General features: G+C 51.1%; 1 protein-coding gene and 1 non-coding gene across 4 annotated transcripts; both read right to left on the bottom strand.

The window, feature by feature from the left end:
* Positions 1 to 1,641: 1,641 nt before the first annotated feature.
* On the bottom strand, positions 1,642 to 7,462 carry LOC149911986 (zinc finger CCCH domain-containing protein 11A-like). Of its 3 annotated transcripts, XR_016462550.1 has the most exons (9): positions 5,605 to 7,462; positions 4,837 to 5,027; positions 4,425 to 4,548; positions 3,938 to 4,000; positions 3,605 to 3,691; positions 2,999 to 3,313; positions 2,849 to 2,898; positions 2,595 to 2,668; positions 2,098 to 2,137 (listed from the first exon to the last, which is right to left on the bottom strand). XR_016462550.1 is itself a non-coding variant. In XM_090132889.1 (8 exons), exons 2-8 carry the CDS (start codon positions 4,888 to 4,890, stop codon positions 2,081 to 2,083), a joined length of 774 nt encoding a protein of 257 aa, XP_089989015.1. In that variant the 5' UTR covers positions 4,891 to 5,027; positions 5,605 to 7,276; the 3' UTR covers positions 1,642 to 2,080. The 3 variants fall into 3 exon arrangements, 2 of the variants coding, with proteins under 2 accessions (XP_089989015.1, XP_089989016.1); XM_090132889.1 differs by lacking the exon at positions 2,849 to 2,898 and having other exon boundaries at positions 1,642 to 2,137; positions 5,605 to 7,276; XM_090132890.1 differs by lacking the exon at positions 2,849 to 2,898 and having other exon boundaries at positions 1,642 to 2,137; positions 4,837 to 4,999; positions 5,854 to 7,276.
* A 5,362-nt stretch (positions 7,463 to 12,824) lies between these two features.
* On the bottom strand, positions 12,825 to 12,897 carry TRNAK-CUU (transfer RNA lysine (anticodon CUU)). Its single transcript has one exon. It is a non-coding gene; the product is annotated as a tRNA-Lys (tRNA).
* Between the last annotated feature and the right edge of the window lie 10,727 nt (positions 12,898 to 23,624).

Below are 23,624 nucleotides of genomic sequence, written 5' to 3'. Positions count from 1 at the left end.
GGTGTGGTCCTGGATGACTGGAGGAAGGGTCACGTCACTCCCATTTACAAGAAAGGGAGCAAGGAGGACCCCGGGAACTACAGGCCGGTGAGTCTCACCTCTGTGCCTGGGAAGATCATGGAACAGATCATCCTAGATGACATGCTTGATCACATGAGGAAAGGGCGTGTGATCCGTGACAGCCAGCACGGCTTCACCAGAGGAAGGTCATGCTTGACCAATCTGGTGGCCTTTTATGATGGAGTGACGGCATCGGTGGACAAGGGAAAGGCGACCAATGTCATTTACCTGGACTTGAGCAAGGCCTTTGACATGGTCCCCCACCACATCCTTCTCTCCAAACTGGAGGGATGTGGATTTGATGGGTGGACCACTCGATGGATAAGAAACTGGTTGAAAGGCCGCAGACAGAGGGTGGTCATCAATGGCTCCATGTCCAGGTGGAGGCCGGTAACGAGCGGCGTCCCCCAGGGGTCTGTCTTGGGACCGGTGCTCTTTAACATCTTTATCAATGACATCGATGACGGAATCGAGTGCACCCTCAGCAAGTTTGCTGACGACACCAAGCTGAGTGGTGTGGTTGACACGGTTGAAGGACGGGATGCCATTCAGAGGGACCTCGAGAGGCTAGAAAGGTGGGCCCGGGTGAACCTGATGAGGTTCAACTCGGCAAAGTGCAGAGTTTTGCACTTGGGCCGGAGGAATCCCAAGCATCCCTACAGATTGGAAGGAGAGGTCCTTGAGAGCAGCCCTGTGGAGAAGGACCTGGGGGTCTTGATAGATGAAAAACTTAACATGAGCCAGCAGTGTGCCCTTGCGGCTCGGAAGGCAAATGGGATCCTGGGCTCTATCAGAAGAGGGGTGGCCAGCAGGGACAGAGAGGTGATTGCTCCCCTCTACTCTGCTCTTGTGAGGCCCCATCTGGAATACTGCGTCCAGGTCTGGAGCCCCCAGTACAAGAAAGACAGGGAGCTGTTGGAGAGGGTCCAGAGGAGGGCCACGAAGATGATCAGGGGACTGGAGCACCTCCCCTACGAGGACAGGCTGAAAGAGCTGGGCTTGTTCAGCCTGGAGAAAAGAAGGCTGCGGGGTGACCTCATTGCAGCCTTTCAGTACCTAAAGGGAGCCTACAAAGAGGAGGGGAATCAACTCTTTGAAAGGGTGAGTGACAGCAGGACAAGGGGAAATGGTTTTAAGCTGAGGGAAGGGAGATTTAGGTTGGACGTCAGGGGGAAATTCTTTACGGAGAGAGTGGTGAGGTACTGGAACAGGCTGCCCAGAGAGGTTGTGGATGCCCCGTCCCTGGAGGTGTTCAAAGCCAGATTGGATGGGGCCCTGGGCAGTCTGGTCTAGCATTAGGTGGAATGGTTGGTGGCCCTGCGTGTGGCAAGGGGGTTGGAGATTCATGATCCTTGAGGTCCCTTCCAACCCTGGCAATTCTGTGATTCTGTGATTCTGTGAAATCGCTAAATGGTGCTGCAAAAGAAGGCTGCAACAAGGGGCACAGCAATGGAGGGGTTGTGCGCGAAGGAAGCAAAGCCTCATGCAAACTGGAGGGCTGCGGGGGGTGGCACGCTACTGGGGCCAAAGCAATGGGGGGGCGGGGTGGGGAAGGGGAAGCAGGAATGGGATCTGGTGGGGGGAGGAGGAGGAAAGCCATGTGGCTGAAGTGTGCAAGATGGGATGGTGCGTTTGCATGGCAGGTGGAAGGGTGGTGGGCTGCACTCGTGTGTGTGTGGCACAGGGGGTGGAGCAGAGTGCAGTGGCCAAGTCCTCCCTAGGCAACGTCAGGTGTCAGCAACAGCAGGAGAACCTCCAAGTTCCACTGCCTCCAAGAAGAACAATGCCAGGATGGCAGCTTGGTGGTCCGAAGCTGCATAGTTTCTACTCTGGACCAGCAGTAGTGCAGCAGCTCATGGAATGCCACTGGACAAATCAGGCCGTGCGCTCTTTGTCAATCTCTAATTGTGACTATTTTTTATTGACTACAACCAAACATGGAGTGCCAAGTTGGGTGGCACTCAGAACGCTGCCCTGTAACTCTGCGTGCTGCAGCCGCTGCCTTCTGATGCTCTTCCTCTCAGTCCTTCAGCTGCAGCTTCTGCATCATCTCCACAAGGGTGTTCATTGCGGATGACTGGAAAGAAATAAGGCAAGTATAGAGATAGGACAGAAACAATCTAGGGCGATCTCATTAAGAAAGTCTGATCAGTAAACCTTCCAGAACGGCCCCATGCAGCCCAGCACGTTCCTGCCATTCAGGTCACTGACATTCCTTCCCATAACACGCTACCTATGGTAAGATTCATGCTCTGCTGGGGGAACGAGGTCCCAAAGGTCGCAGTGCCCGACATGGCAAGGCTCTTTATCACAGAAAAACCCTCCAGCCGTTACCAACAGTGTCCTTCTCAAGCCAGAGGAAGGCATCCAAGCTCCCCTAGGCAGCTGTCACTGACAGTGTGATTTCCTTAAACATACAGCTGGGTGTTTTTCTATTACATTGCTTGCCTTGGGATTCTGCAATATCTTTCATGTCTGACAGGCAGAGGCACTGAGAACAACAAGAGCCGTGTCTGTGCTCACCAAGGACTCACCTCTGCACGTGCAGCGGCAGCTCTCAGAGAAGCCTTCTTCAATTCCACTCTTCTCTCTTTTCGTTGTCTTCTTGCTATAAAGCAAGAATAAAACTGAATTCGTTCTGTCAGCAGCAAAACTGCAGAAACATGGGTACCATAAAAACAGATGGCAGAAAAAAGACAAAGGAAATTGGAAGCCTCTCAGTGAATGACATTTCCAGTGGAAAGGTGCAGAAGACTACCATGGAGTTAATGGAGTCGGGGTTACATACTGTGGCACCTCACTGCCTTTGGACTTTGTAGGCTTCAACTCTTTTCCCCTCTGCAGAGAAGGAAAAAGCAAAGCAAACCCTATGCAACTTCAGTGTGCTTGATAAGGGCAGCACCTACCCTACAGGGTGGGTACCACAGCACCTTCTTACCTCTTAGCTTGGAGCTCCGTGCTGCAGCAGGCCCAGGCTGTGCTGCTGGAGCCGGCACGCTGTCTCCGCTCTGACCCCTCGCTCTTTTGGTAGCAGGCAACTGCGCTGCTGTTTGCTGCTCTTCTTCCAAGCCCTTGCGTTTACATCCAGCCAGGGACTTGGAGACAGAGCGGGGGCACGCTGCAGGGGAAGGTCTTCTCCCTGAGCTGGGACCTGCTGTTGTAGGAAGCCCTCCAGCCTGGAGATGAGCTCTCTCAGAAAGGACTTCCTGCACCGCTTTCGTGTAGATCTTTCCATTGGGCTCAGCACCTATCTCTGGCAAGAAAGAAGAAGCAAGAAGATATAACAAGAGTCCAATACTACTTTCGGTCTGCAAAATGGGTCACAATGCTAGCACATCTCATCTGCAGTGTTCACAGTCACGGATCTTAGGATCGTGGATGAACTGTGGGTTTGTATTTCAAATCAGCACAGGAAAGGTAACTATAAGTCCCGGGGATTAAGACCCCAAGCAACACGCAGTGAGAACAGTCCCAGGAAGAACAGACAGAAAGCCTAGTTAGAAAGACAGTGCACCAAACCCAGATGCCTGTTGTGCGTCTGTACCTCTCTTGGGTGCCATGTCATGGTCTGTAGCTTCCCCCTGCCTTTCTGCAAGGCTGCGCTTCAGAGGAAGGCCACTGGCATCAGCTTCTGACAGAAAGGAAACAAGAAAGACATGAAGAACATCTCTTTGGAGGAAGACTTTAGCACAGTCAGACACAAATTTCTGGTCTTCAAGCATAGTTTCGTCCATTTGCCTTTCTGCTGATTCAACACTGTGCCATTTCTGCAGTCAACACAGATCTGCAGTGTCCTTTCCTCTCCATCACACACAGCCCTGCATGCAGCCCTATTTAGAGGCAGGTACCCACACCACAGCTCACAAGAGCTGCTTACCTGCGGAGGCTTTCCGCTTCCCCCCTTGCCCAGCACCATTCCACAGACGCGCAGGCTCCGTCCCTACAACAAAATACAATTTGCTGATTTAACAGAAACCAGTAGCCTGTAGAAGTATTGTCCTGTCAGACCAAATCCATCCCCAAAACAACAAAAAACCAAAAGTCTCATTCTTGCTCAGATGACAGCAGAAGAACCCCAGCCTCCCTGACAGCTCTACATTTGACAGAGCAGAGGTGCATCACCAAACAAAACACTATCAGGTGCAAAAGTTGAGACACATTTTGTGGCTCTAAAAGGAATTCACTCGACTCTAAGCATTTATATGCAGACTTCTGCCTCACTGCTGCCACCAACTGCCGCTGTCGGTCTCTCCAACACTTCCACAGTGGCTTATTTGACATCCCCTGCAGCACTGCACCCACTCAGAAGTAATACTCAAAATTCATTCCTCCATCCTTCATAACAGAGGCCTCAAGAAACTCACTTTTGCGTGGCAGTAAGGACGCTCTGTTCCCATCGCGTCCCTCTGCGCGCTGCAAGATGCGGTTGGATCTCCGGCAGCCTGCTGGCTGCTGCTCCCAAACACGGGGAAGCGCGCTGCGCTGCTTCTGGGGAGAGAAAGGAAGAAACGTCAGTGGGAACGGGCAGCCAAGGTTTGCAGAGAGGTTCCAGATTGTGCCAGAGATAGATTATCAGAGTGCTGAGAGATTAATTATCACTAAGGGAAAATACAGCCTAAGCCATGTCCACGTCATTAGCCCAGACTGTCAGCAGGGAGCGCAAAATCCAAGTGGTTTTTGAGGTGACAAAGGACCAGTAGGGCTCCTCCTGCTCCACCCCTTCCCTTAAACATGGGAAAAAGAAAGAAACATCAAGCAAAGGAAACCCAGCCATACCTTTCCTCTCACAGAGCAGGAATTAGAACCACGGTCATCTCCTTGCTGAGCCATGATGGCTGAAGTGTCAGAGGAAGACTTGCAAGGTCTGAGGGTTCTCTCCACAGGAACCTCCTTCGCTCTTAGAAGGAGCTGGCTTCACTCGTTCTTCAACTGCCTTGATCTCCGAGTTCTCCTTTTGGACAGGAACCCTTACAGAAAGTATCAGCAAGTGAAAAATCATGAGGAAGAAGCATTTTCCCAGCTTTCTTCTGCTACGCAATGTAGTCTCTTGAGGAGGGCAATGCATGGACCTCAGCTGTCTGCAAGAATTGCCCATCACTAGCTGCAGCTTGTGTCTGACTGCCATGGCTTCTGTCAGCAAGTGCCCCCAGGTCCCCTTTTCCCCCACAGGTGTGCTGACCGTCCATGTGCCCAGCTGAGCACCCGGCTCTCTGCCGTGACTTCAGCGCGGTTTGCTGAAACACCTGCTGGGTATGGCACACCAAGCAATCCATGGAGCAGTGAGACACAAGTTGCACTCTATGAAGTCTGCACTCTGCTTCCCTTTTTAGGTCTGACATGAAGGTGGGGGCCTGGCAGCAATTTTCCAGGGGAGGAATGACATTTCGTCATCCTCACCGAAACATGGGATGGAATCTCAAGAAGAACATGTTTCCTCTGGAAACAGCCATTCAGAAGGGCAGCGCTGGAGCTGAGAACTCCTCCCCAGCCCAGCTTTTCTGCTGAGACACCACTGGCAACCACCCAGCACCAAACCCAGCTCACCTGGTCAGCCTGCTCAGTCTGTGCTGTGCCCAGCTCACACACACCGCAGTGGTGCTTCCAATGGGCTCTCACAGGGTGATCTCTCTCAAGAAAAGCACAGAGCTCAGTCTCCGTGTGCAGCACGCTCACGAGAGCACCAGCTCTGCTCACCAGCTGTGGCACAAACGCTCCCACCCCAGCAACCATTGTGACCTCAGAGAGTGCCTGCATCACTTCTGTGCTTTCATCATAAGCAAAGGGAGTGGTCACCTCCTAGATCCAAATTTTAGGAAATCAACACCAGGGTCACCCAGTGGGGTGAATGGGGTTAACTGAATGGGGGTTAATTGAAGTAAAGCAACAGAGAAGTGAACATGACTCTTATGCAGCCCAATAAAAACTCAATATGGCCTCGTTGTGGTCAGTAGAGTCCCAGAGGAACTAGTAGGAACTGGGAGGAGTGCACACCAGTATAGACCAGAAAAGTCCAGTATGGCTAAGTAAAAACCAGTAAGGACCAGTATGGCCTCAGAGTGGTCAATGGAGTCCTATAGGAATCAGTAGAAACCAATAGGAAGGCACATCTGTGTGCCCTGGGGCCGGAGCTGGCCTGTGCCTCTGGCTTTGGGCCCCAGGGCTGGTGCCGGCCTCTCGGGCTGCAGATGTGGCTTTAGGCCCTTGGCCTGGTTCCGGCCTCTCGGGCTGTGGCTGCACCTTCAGGCCCCGGGGCCGGCGTAGGCCTTTGTGGCTGTGGTTTAGACCCGAAGCTGGTGCTGGCCTCTTGTGCCTGGCTTTAGGCCCTGGAGCCGGTGTCAGCCTTTCAGGCTGTGGATTGAAGTCCTGGGGACAGTGCCGGCTTCTCCAGCTTCGGCTTTAGGCCACAGCAGTGGTGCCAGCCTCTCTGGCTGTGGTTGTGGCTTTAGGACCTGGGGCCAGTGCAGGCCTCTCCAGCTGTGGCTTTGTCTTTAGGCCCTTGGCCTGGTTCCGGCTTCTCTGGCTGTGCTTCAGGCGCAGGGGCTGGTGCCGACCTTTCAGGATTTGGCTTTAGGCTCCACAGCTGGTGCCAGCCTGTTCGGCTGTAGATGTGGCTTTAAGCCCCATCTGGTCTGGTGCTGGCCTCTGTGGCTATAACTGTGGCATTATGGCCCAGGGCTGGTGCTGGGCTCTCTGGCTGGGGCTTCAGACTTCAGGGCCAGCGCAGACCTCTCTGGCTGTGGCTTTATACCCCAGGACTTGTGCCAGCCTCTCTGGCTGGGGCTGTGGCTTTATGCCCCAGAGTTGGTGCTGGCCACTCTGGCTGTGGCTTCAGGTCCTGTGGCCACTGCCAGTCTCTCTGGCTCTGTTTTTAGGCCTCAGGGCCAGTCCTGGCTTCTCTAGCAGCATCTTTAGGCCCCAGGACGTGTGTCAGCCTCTCTAACTGGACTGTGGCTTTAAGCATTTGGACTGGAAAGCACTCTATGGCCAGGCGCTGCTCAAATACTGGGCCTCCATTTCCTCCTGGGCATCCACACGTGCTCTGAGTCTCCTGCAGCTTTCTGCAGGGTTTGTAGCTTCCTGCTGAGGAGCTCCTCGTGTTCTTCTGCAACTGCCCCCCAACATCACTACTGCCTCCCCTGGTACCGTACTGGGAGATGCTTCAGAGTCCATTAGCCTGCACTTCCTTCCTCCCATCAGCAGCTGCTCCTACACAAACCTTCATTCACACTGGGATGCCGTCCACTTCTAGCACCAGCTGACCTGCAAGACAGAGGATTAGCACAAATGCAGAAGCCCAAGGCTGTGCCACCACCATGTGCTGCAGCCTTGGGAAGTCAGCTACAACTGCAAACTTTGTTAAAATTAAAACAGGCACCGTAAATTAAGTATGACTTCTGAACTGAAGTAATTGCCACAATCAGAAATAAATACTGAAATCGCTTACTTAACTGTAGGTGGTTACTACGAGTTCTTTGCCTCGGTCTTCACTTGCAGCCAGGACTCCAGTACTCCTTCCGTCCCTGAGCCCTGCATCCCTACACCTCTGGGTGGGGACTGGGGTGGTAAATCCCCCCCCGCTGTGAGGGCAGAGCAGGTCCGAGACCGCCTCATGAGATTGAATGTGTACAAGTCTATGGGGCCGGATGGCGTGCATCCCAGGGTTCTGAAGGAGCTGGCTGAGGTGGTTGCCGAGCCGCTCTCCATCATATTTGAGAAGTCGTGGCTGTCTGGTGTGGTCCCGGATGACTGGAGGAAGGGTCACGTCACTCCCATTTACAAGAAAGGGAGCAAGGAGGACCCCGGGAACTACAGGCCGGTGAGTCTCACCTCTGTGCCTGGGAAGATCATGGAACAGATCATCCTAGATGACATGCTTGATCACATGAGGAAAGGGCGTGTGATCCGTGACAGCCAGCACGGCTTCACCAGAGGAAGGTCATGCTTGACCAATCTGGTGGCCTTTTATGATGGAGTGACGGCATCGGTGGACAAGGGAAAGGCGACCAATGTCATTTACCTGGACTTGAGCAAGGCCTTTGACATGGTCCCCCACCACATCCTTCTCTCCAAACTGGAGGGATGTGGATTTGATGGGTGGACCACTCGATGGATAAGAAACTGGTTGAAAGGCCGCAGACAGAGGGTGGTCATCAATGGCTCCATGTCCAGGTGGAGGCCGGTAACGAGCGGCGTCCCCCAGGGGTCTGTCTTGGGACCGGTGCTCTTTAACATCTTTATCAATGACATCGATGACGGAATCGAGTGCACCCTCAGCAAGTTTGCTGACGACACCAAGCTGAGTGGTGTGGTTGACACGGTTGAAGGACGGGATGCCATTCAGAGGGACCTCGAGAGGCTAGAAAGGTGGGCCCGGGTGAACCTGATGAGGTTCAACTCGGCAAAGTGCAGAGTTTTGCACTTGGGCCGGAGGAATCCCAAGCATCCCTACAGATTGGAAGGAGAGGTCCTTGAGAGCAGCCCTGTGGAGAAGGACCTGGGGGTCTTGATAGATGAAAAACTTAACATGAGCCAGCAGTGTGCCCTTGCGGCTCGGAAGGCAAATGGGATCCTGGGCTCCATCAGAAGAGGGGTGGCCAGCAGGGACAGAGAGGTGATTGTTCCCCTCTACTCTGCTCTTGTGAGGCCCCATCTGGAATACTGCGTCCAGGTCTGGAGCCCCCAGTACAAGAAAGACAGGGAGCTGTTGGAGAGGGTCCAGAGGAGGGCCACGAAGATGATCAGGGGACTGGAGCACCTCCCCTACGAGGACAGGCTGAAAGAGCTGGGCTTGTTCAGCCTGGAGAAAAGAAGGCTGCGGGGTGACCTCATTGCAGCCTTTCAGTACCTAAAGGGAGCCTACAAAGAGGAGGGGAATCAACTCTTTGAAAGGGTGAGTGACAGCAGGACAAGGGGAAATGGTTTTAAGCTGAGGGAAGGGAGATTTAGGTTGGACGTCAGGGGGAAATTCTTTACGGAGAGAGTGGTGAGGTACTGGAACAGGCTGCCCAGAGAGGTTGTGGATGCCCCGTCCCTGGAGGTGTTCAAAGCCAGATTGGATGGGGCCCTGGGCAGTCTGGTCTAGCATTAGGTGGAATGGTTGGTGGCCCTGCGTGTGGCAAGGGGGTTGGAGATTCATGATCCTTGAGGTCCCTTCCAACCCTGGCAATTCTGTGATTCTGTGATTCTGTGAAGATAGGTCCCACTTGGAGTCTGCAGCGAAGAGCCTCAGGAGAGACCCGAAGCTGACTCCTGGGATTCTGGAGTCGAGTGTACAGGGGGTCCGAAAAGTGCTACACTCCAACTGAGAAGGAGATCTTAGCTGCATATGATGGAGTTCAGGCTGCTTCTGAAGTAATCAGTACTGAACCACAGCTCCTTTGGCACCTTGACTGCCAGTGTTGAACTGGATGTTCAAGGGAAAGCTTCCCTCCATCCATCATGATATTGATGCCACTTGGAGTAAGCTGACTGCGCTGATTACACAATGAGCGCAGATGGGGAACCACAGCCATCCAGGAATCCTGGAGGTGATCATGGACTGGTCTGAACATAAAAATGTTTGGAACGTCATGAGCAGAAGAAGTATTGTGTGCTAAAGAGGCATCACCATACAATGAAATACCAGAAAATGAAAAGAAATATGCCCTGTTCACTGATGGATCGTGTCATATTGTGGGGAAGCATCACAGATGCTGTGTGGAGCCCCACACGATGAGTTGCAGAGGCCACTGAAGGGAAAGGAGTATCAAGCCAATTTGCAGACGTAAAGGCTGTCCAGCTGGCCATAGATGTTGCTGAACAGGAGAGGTGGCCAATGCCTTATCTTTACACTGACTCATGGATGGTGGCAAATGCTCTATGGGGGTGGTTACAGCAGTGGGAGCACAATAACTGGCAGTGGAGGGGTAAACCCATTTGGGCTGCTGAAATGTGGAAAGATATTGCTGCCCAAATAAAGACTATGGTTGTAAAGGTGCACCATGTAGATGCTCATGTGCCCAAGAGTCGGGCTACTGAAGAACAGCAAAATAACCATTAGGTAGACCAAGCTGCCAAAATTGAGGTGGCTCAAATAGACGTGGACTGGCAGAAAACAAGGGTGAATTATTTCTAGCTCGGTGGGCCCTTGAGACCTCGGGCCATCAAGGGAGAGATGTAACACATAAGTGGGCTAGAGACCGAGGGGTGGGCTTAACAATGGATGCTATTGCACGGGCTATTAATGACTGTGACACATGCGCCACTATTAAACAAGCCAAGAGGATAAAACCTCTCTGGGAGGAAGGGCGATAGCAAAAGTATAAATATGGGGAGCTGTGGCAGCTTGATTCTATCACCTTGCCACAATCTCGCAGTGGTAAGTGTTATGTGCTCACCATGGTGGAGGCAACCACTGGGTGGCTTGAAACATATGCAGTACCCCATGCTACCGCCCAAAACACCATATTTGGTGTGGAGAAACAAGTCCTTTGGCGACATGGCACCCCAGAAAGAATTGAGTCAGATAATGGGACTCATTTCAAAAATTCTCTTGTAAATACTTGGGCCAAAGATCATGGCATTGAGTGGATTTACCATATTCCCTACCATGCACCAGCCTCTGGTAAAATCGAACGATACAATGGGTTGTTAAAAACAATGCTGAAAGCAATGGGTGGCGGAACATTTAAGCACTGGGAGAAGCATTTGGCAGAAGCCACCTGATTGGTCAATACCAGAGGATCTATCAGTCGTGATGGTCCTACCCAATCCAGCTCCCTACATTCCGTAGAGGGAGATAAGGTCCCTGTTGTACATGTAAAGAGCATGTTGGGAAAAGCAGTTTGGGTTCTTCCAGCTTCTGGAAAGGGCAAACCTCTCTGCGGTACTGTTTTTGCCCAGGGACCTGAGTCCACTTGGTGGGTAATGCAGAAAAATTGGGATGTTCAATGTGTACCACAAGGAAACTTGATGCTGGGGGAGTGCAGACAGTAATTCTATGTATATGTATATAGACGTGTGCATGTGATGCATTTTTAATCATTTTGTTTGTTTGTGTATGTATGTGTATATATATATATATATATTAAGCATGATGTAATGACGTAGAATAAGGGGTGGAATGTCATGGTTTTATGGGTTTTTTTATTTTCAATATTCCACATCAAAACATCACGTACTGCAATTAAAGTGTTAATGCTCTAATTCTATGTACCTTGAAGCCGGAAGCCCGCTTCAGCTTCATACAGGTGTTCGCAATCGTTAGGGACTCATTGGTCTGTCCATCTACCTCGGTGCACACCAATGTGGTGGGTGGTAAAATGGCGTTTATTAACTCGTGACAGAGACTTATATAGCCTTGTACAACTTCGTCTACGCCCCTCTTATCGTACGTAAGCACTTGCGTCACTACTTTCTTATCTGGTTACTACTAGCAATTACTCGAAAGTTCTATGCTCACTGTCTACATCTCCCCCCCCCTATGCACAAGCGTAATTACCCTATTCTGAGAGGACCCTAACCGCGTACAACCGAAGCCCCGCTTTGCGCCTATACATGCCACTGTCCTCTCAGTTAAGCCTTGCCCCGTTACATCCCGAATCGCAAAATATTCCCGCGCTACCCTTATACCGCTGCGTTTCCTGACTGCCTACAAGCCTTTTGCATTTTACTATATTCTACGCGATAATTGACTGTGCGGTCAATCATTCTTTGAATACAACCTAGCATAATTTGTAGAAAGCACGGTACACATACTACCAAAAGCAGGATAACTACAAGCCCTAAAAGCAGTCCCTTCAATAAGTGCACACCCCATTCTCCGATGCCTCCGAACACACTTCTCAGCCAGTCCCCGATGGTGTCCGTCTCCACGCCGATCTTGTTGACATGTTCCTTCATATGCAGGAGCTTCTTGTGCATGGATTCACTGTGATCGCTGAGATTGAAACAACACATTCCTTCTAGGTCTTCACATCCATGCCCCTGTTAGAAACGCGTTTTCTCGTTGGCAGCAACAGTTGAGTTTCCTCCACGCTTCTCCCGGCCTTCTTTCGGGGTTCCTGGGCTGTCTCCTTCTTCGGCGTTCATAGGAGCCATACCTGCAAAACTCAGAGTCCCTCGTTACTGTTCTCTTTCATCGGATCTGGTTTGCACTGGCAAGCCAAGGACCGCAATAGCTACAGCCCAGTGGGCCTGGGCCGAGGTAGAATTAGCTTTTCCGTGTTGGGTAGCCACGATCATCGTGGAGGCTGTGTCAACAGTAACTGCCAACCACGACCGAGGTGACATTCGCGGCTCCCACGTAAAGTCCGTCTGCCATATCTGCAGCGGCCCTAAACCGCGGGGGTTGACCCCCGCCCCAATAGCAGGAGCTGAATTACAGTGAGGGCAGGCCTGCACCACGTCTCTTGCAGCTGTAATGGAAATACCACAGGCTCGAGCGAGTGCCCGGGCGCCTATGTGAAGCGTGGAGTGGAGGTCTCTGGCCTTTCGGATCGTCAGGACACGGGACCCTGCAGCCGCATCTGCGGCTGCGTTGCCCTCTGAAAAGAATCCTGGTACATCCGAATGACTTCTTACATGTAAAATTGCTATAGGCTCTACTCGGGTGCACAAAGCATCTTCTAAGATAAGCGCTGCTTCCGTACTAGGGATGCCTTCTTGGCCTATTTTCAAAGCGAGCTTAGCTGCAAAAGCAGAATCTGTGACTATGTTACAGGGAAGGAAGGGCCAATAAACAATCGCCATCACAACAGCCCTGACCTCGAGCATCTGAACGCTGGCACCCAACATGGGGCTCGAACCCACGACCCTGAGATTAAGAGTCTCATGCTCTACCGACTGAGCTAGCCGGGCCTTGGTTATTACAGACAGGAACCGTGAAGGCAAAAGCCTCCCTGTCTTGCTCAGCCAGGGGTATGGAGAAAAAGCAATCCTTCAAGTCGATAACAACAACCCCCCAGCCTGCAGGCACAGCGGATAGTACGGGCGCACCCTGCCGAACTACACCAAAAGGCACTAACTGAGCGTTAACTGCGCGCAAGTCGTGCAGCAAGCGATAGGATCCTGACTACTTCTTTATCACAAATACAGGAGTGTTCCATTGACTAAGAGAGGGTTCTATACGACCTAAGCGAAGCTCTTGCTGTACTAATGCGTGAAGCGCTACAAGCTTTTCCGTCGGTAAGGACCACTGATCCACCCAGACAGGTCGCACTTCCTGTCTCCAGCGCAGTGGGATCGCATACTGCGCTGACAATTGACAGATCGTGGCCCCCACTATAAATTGTTATGCCTGCTGCCCCTGTTCTGCTGTAGCAGAACAGGCCTTTCCAGGGAAACATCCCTGCTGATTACGATAATCTCAACCATCTGGGCGGACCTCCGAGTGGGCGTTGTTCCTCCCACTCCCGCTATCATCTGTGCCGCCCCTGTAGGCCATGTAGAGGGCCAATCGGATTCCGCAATAACCCGATGTGATAGAGAAAGCGCCCGTGTTTGCAGGGCTAACTATAAACGCGGCTGGATTCGCTAGGCCCTTTTCTTTCGCTTTCTCTTTAACTTTAGCCCAGTCAGTAACCAGGCCCCCCCTCCCGGCGCGGGCTCCCTCCCGGCCGCGGGCTTCCCTGCCCCGCTCCGCCCACCGCCCTATCCTCGCCCAATCAGTCAAAGCTGGCCCGGGGGCCGAGTCGGGACATCCCGGCTCCGCCCTTCGCTCTGCCCCTCGGGGCGGATCGTCCCTCCCCGCCGGTGACGTGGCTACACCCTCCCCCCCCGGCCCTCCCAGCCCCTCCAAAGAAGGATACAAGCCACTCCCCCCATAAGGAGGGGGGGCCGAGGGGGCAGCTGTGGCGCAACTGCAGCCAGTACCCGTTTTGCAATGATAACAGGATGTTGTTTTAGACGCGGTCGCCTCCCCCGGCGCCAACTTCGCTTCTTGCTGCGCAGCCGTTATCTTTATCTCTCCGCCGTCCTGAGGCTCCGCGGCTGGCTTCCCTGTAAGATCTGCGGGAGAGACCTTCCCTCCCCCCAAGCCCAGCCAAAACTTTGCTTGCTCAGATGTAACTTGTTCTTCTTGCGCTGCCTTCAGCGCCCCCAAGACCAATCCCCAGGTTTTCAACTCCCCTGACTTCCCGAGTACCATCGCCCGCTGAGAAAGCGCTGCGGTGATAGAATCCCAGGACCCCGGGGTATATAAATCCGAGGGAGATGTAAGCAGCCCCTCCTTTAATAACAGTGATAACACTGTACCTATTTCCTTCTTAGAAGGAGAATTTTTCCCGCAATAGGTCTTACACGCGGACGAAATCACCTTTATGACGGCTTCCATCGCCGGGCGTAATCTCCCCGACGGAACAAGCGACCACCAGGCACCTCTTCCGATGGTCTCCTGGGTCCTCGGACAGGCCTTATAGGCTATCGGCCGTACCTTCCGACGCTACCCAGCTTCCACTCTCCTAAGCCGCAGCCCCCTCTTCTAGGGTCATCACCTCCTTCCCCAAGGGAGGTGGAACGAGAGCAGGAACCCGCCACGCCGCCTGTGGCCGACCACTATTCCCTAACGTCACGTCGGGGTCACCATATGAAGCCGGAAGCCCGCTTCAGCTTCATACAGGTGTTCGCAATCGTTAGGGACTCATTGGTCTGTCCATCTACCTCGGTGCACACCAATGTGGTGGGTGGTAAAATGGCGTTTATTAACTCGTGACAGAGACTTATATAGCCTTGTACAACTTCGTCTACGCCCCTCTTATCGTACGTAAGCACTTGCGTCACTACTTTCTTATCTGGTTACTACTAGCAATTACTCGAAAGTTCTATGCTCACTGTCTACAGTACCTATCCCTATACATTACGGAAGTCATGGGATCTGACCCTTCCGGGTGGGGCGGTCTCTTACTGCCTGGCAGTGGGTGCTGGAGGTGCTTTCCTAGCCGTTCCAAGCTTTTCAGGTTTGACTCGGTCTCAGGAACTCTCTCTCCTATCTTATTTGATTTATTAGTCTCAATTTCAATTAGATTGTATTATATTGTATTATTTTGTATTCCGATATCATAGTTAGTAAAATAAGTTTACCTCCATAGATTGTTGCCGCTGTTTTTTTTCCCCCCTTCCTTCCTTCCCATTTTGTGGGGCCAGGCGGGGGGTGGGGAGGGCAGGGGCCTACTGTCCCCCTGTCACGGGCATAAACTGATCTAGTTAACTCTGTGACAGGGGTCTGGAGCACAGGCCTGATGAGGAGTGGCTGAGGGAGCTGGGATTGTTCAGGCTGGAGAAGAGGAGGCTCAGGGCAGACCTTATTGCTCTCTATAACTACCTGAAGGGAGGTTGTAGCGAGCTGGGGGTCGGCCTCTTCTCTCATGTAACAGTGATAGGACTAGAGGGAATGGCTTCAAGCTGCGCCAGGGAAGATTCAGGCTGGACTTTAGGAAATACTACTTCTCTGAAAGAGTGGTCAGGCACTGGAATGGGCTGCCCAAGGAGGTGGTGGAGTCACCGACCCTGGAGGTGTTCAAGGAGCGTTTGGATGTTGTGTTGAGGGATATGGTTTAGCGAGAACCATTGGTGATAGGTGGATGGTTGGACTGGATGATCTTATATGTCTTTTCCAACATTAGTGATTCTGTGATTCTGTGATTCTGTGATTATTGGAACTTGCAACATCTCTCCAATGTCCGATGGACTCTTTGATCAACTCCTTAACTGTGATTCTATCTATGCCTTCCTATCTCTGCCTAACATATTTCTTGCACAAATATTCCCAAGACAAACCTCATTAGGTGCGGCTTGGACAAGGCATGCAGTGGATTACATTGCTCTACAGTTCATTCAATTGCATCATGTTTAAAACTATTGGCAAAAAAAAGAAAAAAAAAAAAAGAGAAATCTTTCACTACCCATGTGCAGCTGGTTGTCTGAGGAAAGCCAGTAGGAGATGGTGCAAACGAGGTTTAGCACTGAGTGGGTGAATGCAGAGGAGAAAAGTGATGTGAGGAAAACTGATGCAAGTTCCATGGGGACAATGGGAATAGAAATGGGGTTGGGTACCTGCAGAGGACATTTGTCCACACAGTGGCGGGGCAAAGCTCGTTAGGGGACATCCTGGATCAATACCATTTACAAAGTGCTGCTGCAACTTCTTGTTTAAACCCAACTATAAATAAATAAATAAATAGTTTTCATAAATGCCCATCATTCTCTTCCTCTTTAAGGTCTTTTCAGATACCTCTCCAATTTGCTGTACAAGTTCTGAACACCTGAAGAAGATGACAGGAAGGCACAAGGCACAGGAAGGCTCTTCAGGTTGTAATGGGTCCCACGGGGCATTTGCTGCTGAGTCCATCAACCTCCAGTGCACAGAGAAGATTGCATGAAGTGCTCAAGAAGACAAAGTCAGAAGGAACAGTGAAGTTTCTTGGAGTATTAATGGGCCCCACTGAGGGCCATTGACAAGCAAGCTTCCCCAGGGACTTGTTAGAGCAGATAATTGGAAGCCATGATTACAGGCAGACCAAGGCACTGGGATGGTGGCTGTGATGCTGAGCAAAGCCTCCTTTGTCTTGTGAAGCAGAAAGGCCAAGGCCTGATCCCCAGAGCCTTGGCAGGGAGATCGTGTCCCTCCTGCTGGCTCAGGGCCCTTCCTGGGGCAGTGGGATGGAGGTTTGTCTGATGTCAAATGAAAGACTGTGGGACAGCAGCTGCCAGACTCTGCATGGGGTGCAAGGATGCCGTGAGGCCCAAGTGCCATGTGGGCAGTGTGTCTCATCCCAGGATGTGGGATGTGAGAATGGCCCAGTCTGAACAAGCAGTCAATCTCAATGAAATTCTGAACATCAGCTCTCTCAGTTCTAGTGCCCTCCTTTGGACAGTCTCCTATAGTTTTAAGTCTTTTATGTTCTACGGTGCCCTGAAGTGCACCCAGTGCTCCAGGTGAGGTTGCAGCAGAGTAGAGCAGATGAGGACAATCCCTTCCCTCACCTAGCTGGCAATGCCATGCTCAATGAACCCCAGGGGACAGTTGGCCTTCCTGGCTGCCTGGGCACACTGCTGACTCACGTTCCATTTGATGTTGGCCAGGACCCCCAATCCCTTTCAGTGGCACTGCTCTCCAGTGTCCCATATCCAGTTAATGTGTACGTCCAGGGTTGCCCACACCCAGGTGCAGAATTGGGGACTTGTGCTGGTTATACTTCATGTGCATTTTTTGTTTACCCAGTTCTCTTACTTGTCCACAATGCTTTCAAAGTGTTCTCTACCCTCAGTAGAGGAAACAGCTGTACCCAGCTTGATATCATCAACAAATGTACTCAAAACATCTTCTAGTCCTACATGCAAGTCCTTGATGCAAACATTATAGAGAAGTGGCCCTCAAATGGAGCCCTGGGGAACCCTGCTAGTGAACATCCACCAGCCTGATAGAACCCCATTTAATGTAACCCTTTAGAGCCAGACCCATCGGCCAACTGCTCACACATTAGATTATATTTCTGTCTAGCCCAGTGCAGGAAAAATTGGTCCAGAAGAATTATCTAAGTAACAGTATCAGTAGCTCCAGTGAAATCCTCAATGATAACCTCAACTGGCTTCCCTTGGTCAACTAGAAGTGTGACCTTGTCATAAAAGGACATTAAGTTTAATAAGACCTACCCCTCATGGATGTGTGTTGGCTGTGACCAGTGACAGAATTGTCCTTCAGGTGTTTCTCGGTAACTCCCAGCATCATTTTTTTCCATAATTATGCCAGGTACTTAAGAGAGTCTGCCAGCTTTGTAATTGCCTATGTCCTTTTTCTTGCTCTTGTTTAAAACTGTCTCACAGATTTTCCACCACAGTTTACAAGCACGAGCACATAGCTAGGATCACCCCAGGCACCTTGGTCATCACTGTGTCTGTGTGTGAGCAGTGCAGTCCCTGTTGAATAAAGAGCAAGGATTCAGACGAGGGGCTCACACACAGACACCTCAGTGTGCACATCTGAACTCAGCTAAGGAGACTCCCAGCTCCCATGGTTCTGTGAAGGACAGAATCCCACTTCAGCCCCAGGGTTTCCATCAGCTGATGAGTTGCCTAATTTTAGGCTAAGGATGTGATGGCCTGATAGTAATTGGACAAATTGAAATGGCTTTTAAATTGTGTTAGAAAGAAACTTCTTACACGCAGGCACTGGAAAATGTTGCCCAAAGAGACTGTGGATGATCCATCCCTGCATGCATTCAAGATCAGGATGGATTGGATGCTGGACAGTCTGATCTGGTTGTTGGCAACCCGGTCCATGGCTGGGGGCTTGGAAGTAGGTGATCTTCAAAGTCCCCTCCAGCCAAAGCCTTTCTATGATTCTGTAATCTTATGACTGCATTTACAAGTCATGAATGGAGGATTTCCAGATTTGCCATTTGTTTCTCTCATGATCAAATTTCTTCTTGCAGGAACAACTGTGTTTCTGTAATCCAGTGGATGTGTTGGTTAGTTGAGCTGACTTTGAAGTATGTTCTATAGTGATGACCCTGTTGAGTTGGAGGAGCTCTCAGTTCAGGAGGGCCATGGATATCTCCACGGAGAGAAGGAAATCACATCATCTGCTGCTGAGCTGTGCTGGGCTCCTGGAACAAAGGGAGGTCCTACAAATGGGCAGCACCGCAGAGAGACAACTGTGCCCAGGAGCAGCTCCAGTGCAGCACGCAGCAGGGCTGGGGGCATGATCTGCAGGTGACAGGGACAGAAGAAGGAGACCTTACAGGCTGTGTGACACGTTAGGCTGCAAACTCACTAAAGGAGCATTGCTCACAGCCCTTGACAAGGTAAGACTCTCACTGAAGGTAATGCAGCTGCTTTTCCTGGAGGGATCACTAAATCTGGGACATCCCAGTACAGGTCAGGCTGCATAAACTGTTTCTTGATCATGGAAAAAGACCTGCTCCAGCTGAAAGCTTCTGTGCTGCAGCATCAGAGCACAGCCCTGAGGGCTGCGTGTCCCAGGACGGCTGCAGGCTGTGCAGCCGGGGCTGCAGCCGGGTGCCCAGGGCTGTCCTGCAGAGCAGGTCCCTGCTGTGCCCCAGGAGCTGTGTGCCAGAGCAGGGACTCTGCCGCCTGCCAGGCTCAGCACTCCGCACTCAGCACTCAGCCTGCCTGGGGAGCTGCCCAGGGCACTGTGGGGAGACGTGTGGGGGGACGGAGCCCCCCGGCAGGGCAGGGCAGGGCAGGGCAGGGCAGGGGCCTTCTGCTGCCACAGCTGCTGCCTGGGGCAGGGGGATCACAGATAGAGTGCACCACAGGGCACTGCCAGGGACCTTTGTATAAGGATAACAAAAGCGGGAATTTTAGGCCAACTTTTCTCTCTCCTGCTTCTATGGAAGGGTAAATCATTTGTCAATTTTGAGCACATCAACTGATAATCCTGAAGTGCCGACACTTTCCTCATAGGAAACTCCCACCCAGAAACATCTCTGTCCTCATGATCATCATGTCTGATGCATGAATCACCTCCTGTGCAGACAGAGCTCCAGAGAGCAGAGCAGAGCATCTCCCTAGGCACATGTCCATCACCCTCTGCAGTCCACAGGGCCTGAAAGTGACTGCCTCGGACTGTGGGCAACGCAGTCTGTGAGGCTGGGAAGGAGTTAGCTTTGCCTTATTTGAGATGCCATCTCCCTGATGTGTCCTTCATAACTGTGAGCTGGCCTTAAGGATGCAAATCTTTCCTATAGCCTGGAGAGCCAAGACCAGGGGTGAAGCAGAGAAGGGCTATGTGCAAGGAAATGCTGTGTTGTTGATGAAATGACTGGTAGGAATCCTTTGCAAGAGTGTGATGATGAAACCTTGCTCAGATCCCTGGAGAAACGGTGAATATTTGTTATGGGCAGTGCATTCTTGTTCTCTCAGCAGGATCTGGCTTCTTTATATGTAACACAGAAGTGCAATCATCTTCCATCTTCAAAATTTACAAACTCAAAGCAGTTGGAAGCAAGTCCAACCACCTCCCCTTACCCTGCAGTAAGCAGAGGTGAATCCCTTTGCCTCTCAACTTTCACTCACAGCCTTCTATGCTGAGTGCAGCAGAAGTGCTCAGGATTTCTTATTTAGGCAAAAACTCCTTGGGCATCATGAGTACGATGAGTATTCGTATGAAAAAAAAAAACAAAAAACCTAACATTAAAACTTCTATTTGCTTCCCACACATTTCTGGCATAAATTGTGCAGATGCTAAAAAGTACTTCTGCATTAGAAGTGATTTCATCTGACGCATTCTGGAAAGAAAATCTGTCCCCACAACACCACTACATTCCCATGTACCCACAGGGACAAAACTGCTTCCTTCAGAGACAAAGGGCAGAATAACTCCTGGCAAACTCAACCTCATGAAATGTATCTCAAATCACGGAGCTGAATGCACACTTTCCACACAGAAATTCATTGTCACTGAATTTTGTACTTCTTGGACAGATCTCCATGCCCAGAAGTTCCACATGCCCAACAGCAGCTCCATCAGTGAGTTCCTCCTGCTGGCGTTGGCAGACACGCGGCAGCTGCAGATCCTGCACTTCTGGCTCTTGCTGGGCATCTACCTGGCTGCCCTCCTGGGCAACGGCCTCATCAGCACAGCTGTAGCCTTCGACTCCCATCTGCACACCCCCATGTACTTCTTCCTCCTCAACCTCACCCTCCTCGACCTGGGCTGCATCTCCACCACTCTCCCCAAAGCCATGGCCAATGCCCTCTGGGGCACTAGGCACATCTCCTATGCTGGATGTGCTACACAGACCTTTCTGTTTGTCTTCCTGATATCGGCAGAGTATTGCATTCTCACCATCATGTCCTATGACCTCTACGTTGCCATCTGCAAGCCCCTGCACTACGGGACCTTGATGGACAGCAGAGCTTGTGCCAGCATGGCAGCAGCTGCCTGGGGCACTGGGGTTCTATACGCTGGGATGCAAACTACAAATACATTTTCACTGCCTCTCTGTCATAAGAATGTTTTGGACCAGTTCTTCTGTGAAATCCCTCAGATCCTCAAGCTTTCCTGCTCACGCTTCTTCCTGAGGAAACTAGGGCTTCTTGTGTTTGGTATTTTTGTGCTATTTTGGTGCTTTCTTTTCATTGTTGTGTCCTATGTGCAGATCTTCCGGGCCGTGCTGAGGATGCCCTCTGAGCAGGGACGGCACAAAGCCTTCTCCACATGCCTCCCTCACCTGGCTGTGGTCTCCCTCTTTGTCAGCACTGCCACATTTGCCTATCTGAAGCCCTCGACTCTATCATCCCCATCCCTGGACCTGGTGGTGTCATTTCTGTACTCAGTGGTGCCTCCAGCAGTGAATCCTCTCATTTACAGCATGAGGAACCAGGTGCTCAAGAATGCAGTGAGGAAAATGATGTCATGGTCACATTTCAACAGGCATAAACTTCACATCTGTCTCAACAAATGACTACCAGTGTGTCCCATAACACACCTATATTAAGTTTCTTACAGATTATAATACAGATTTATGTTAATAGCTTCATTTTTCTTTGCTGTTCATAAATATATGTGTGTGTGTAATTATCATTAATGGTTATCATGTTCCTATACATATGTTTGGCTTCCTTATACTTGTACTGAGGCATCACCCTGCTCTCTTTCTCCTGGAGCCCATAGGAACTCTGGGTCAGTGCTGACATTCTCACAGCCTCTGTGTTCCATCTCCATATCTGCAGGCAAATGAGATGCGAGGACCGTGGGGCTGATATAGGTTTGATTAGCAAACGGGATCAAAGTATTAGTAAAAGGATCAATATATTACATTAGCAAATAGAATCAGTGTGTGCTCATATTAAATCTTCCCAGTTTAGTTTTGATTGGTGTGTGAACAGCCCTGTTTTTTTCAACAATCCTGTTTCACAGAAGCACTGAAATCACTTTTTTTGCCTCCACCTGGTGCAAGGACTTGTTCTTGAGTTTGGTATGAACTGTTCGCAGTTATACTGCACCAAGACAGAAAGTTGCTGATTGTGGCAAATCTAGCAGTGGAAATTTGCCAAACTGGGGGAAAAGAGCTAAAAGGTGAGCCAAGGTATACTGTGATGAAGAGGAAGATGAGCTAAAGAGGAGGAAGTATGTGTTGTGAGAAGGAAGACATGATATGAGGGGCTGTGTTGGGGGCACATCTCTGTACCACTGCACGAATGCTGCCCCACAAAGTGCCTGCACTGAGCTGCCGGGGGCTACCTGTGGGGCGGTGGGGCCAGGCTGTCCTGCAGAGGGGTAGGCACACGGAGCCTCATGCTGCAGGGCTGGGATCCCAAAATCACCCTAGAACTCAGCACCCAGCTGTGCTGTGCTCACCTTGCCAGGCTCCCAGGTGCCCCCTGTGCTCCTCTGTCACTGTCCCTCCTCAAAAGGATGGGGGAGAAAACACATCTCAACAATTCCTGGTTTGAGGCATAAAAGTGCTTTATTTTTCCCTTGCTTAAAACCCAATGACAATAAGTTGTGAGTGTTAGTAGCTACATATCAAATGCAGGCTTTTTTTTTTTTTTTTTTTTTTTTCCCCTTTCTTTTTTTTTCCTGCATACTTTGGAACACCTAACCCACAACACATTTGACTGATATTCTATTTTATTTTATGGCTTATCTTCCTCTCTGACCGTGAAATACCCCGGGATATGCAGCTCTTCTTCTCTTCTGAGAACCAGGTATCTGTAAAGTTGCCGGTCCAGTGAACTGGAATATTAGCTCTTTAATTACCCGTGCTTTACACGACATTATGATGTATAATACCAATAACAGAAGTATAAAACCATGAAATGGATGCAGCTAACAGGTTGTGATCAACGGTTCTGGGTCACGGTGGAGGTGGTCACAAGCAGTGTCCCTCAAGGATCCGTCTTGGCACTGCTGCTCTTCATCATCTTCATCAGCAACGTAGATGATGGCATCAAGTGCACCCCCTTCAGGTTTGCCGATGACACCAAGCTGAGCAGTGCAGTCGATCCATTGGAGGGAAGGAAAGCCATCCAGAGGGACCTGGACAGGCTGGAGAAGTGGCCCCATGTGAAACTAATGAGGTTCATCAAGGCCAAGCACAAGGTGATGAACTCGGCCCAGGACAATCCCAGGTGTTTATACAAACTGGGGGAGGATCTCCTTGAGAGCAGCCCTGTGGAGAAGGACTTGGGAGTCCTGGTGGATGAGAAGCTGGACATGAGCCAGCAGTGTGCACTTGCAGCCCGGAAGGCCAACTGTGTGCTGGGCTGCATGAAAAAAGGGGTGGCCAGCAGGGAGAAGGAGGTGATTGTCCCCCTCTACTCGGCTCTTGTGAGGCCCCATCTGCAGTACTGCGTCCAGCCTGGGGCCCCCAGTACAGAAAGGACGTGGAGCTCCAGAGGAGTGGGTCCAGAGGAGGGCCACTAAGGTAATCAGAGTGCTGGGGCATCTCTCCTACGCGGAAAGGTTGAGGGAGCTGGGCTTGTTTAGCTTGGAGAAGAGAAGGCTGCAGGCAGACCTCATTGTGGCCTTTTTCAGTCAGAGGGTGAAGCACAGGGATTGGTTGTCCAAGGAGGCTGTGGATGCCCCATCCCTGGAGGCATTCAAGGCTGGGATGGATGTG

The sequence above is a fragment of the Phasianus colchicus genome, unplaced genomic scaffold, assembly GCF_987193195.1.
Source record: "Phasianus colchicus unplaced genomic scaffold, bPhaCol1.hap1.1 HAP1_SCAFFOLD_48, whole genome shotgun sequence".
Classification (NCBI taxonomy): Eukaryota; Metazoa; Chordata; class Aves; order Galliformes; family Phasianidae; genus Phasianus; species Phasianus colchicus.
This window is presented reverse-complemented; position numbering and strand designations above follow the sequence as displayed.

Bases quoted from the DNA above. Each gene is read 5' to 3' on its own strand.
- LOC149911986 (XM_090132889.1), bottom strand. From the start codon at position 4,890: ATGGCTCAGCAAGGAGATGACCGTGGTTCTAATTCCTGCTCTGTGAGA. The intron at 2,669-2,998 runs GTAAGAAGGTGC...CTTGCTTTATAG, and splicing joins ACGGAGCTCCAAGCTAAGAG to CAAGAAGACAACGAAAAGAG. The intron at 2,138-2,594 runs GTGAGTCCTTGG...ATTTCTTTCCAG, and splicing joins CTGCCGCTGCACGTGCAGAG to TCATCCGCAATGAACACCCT.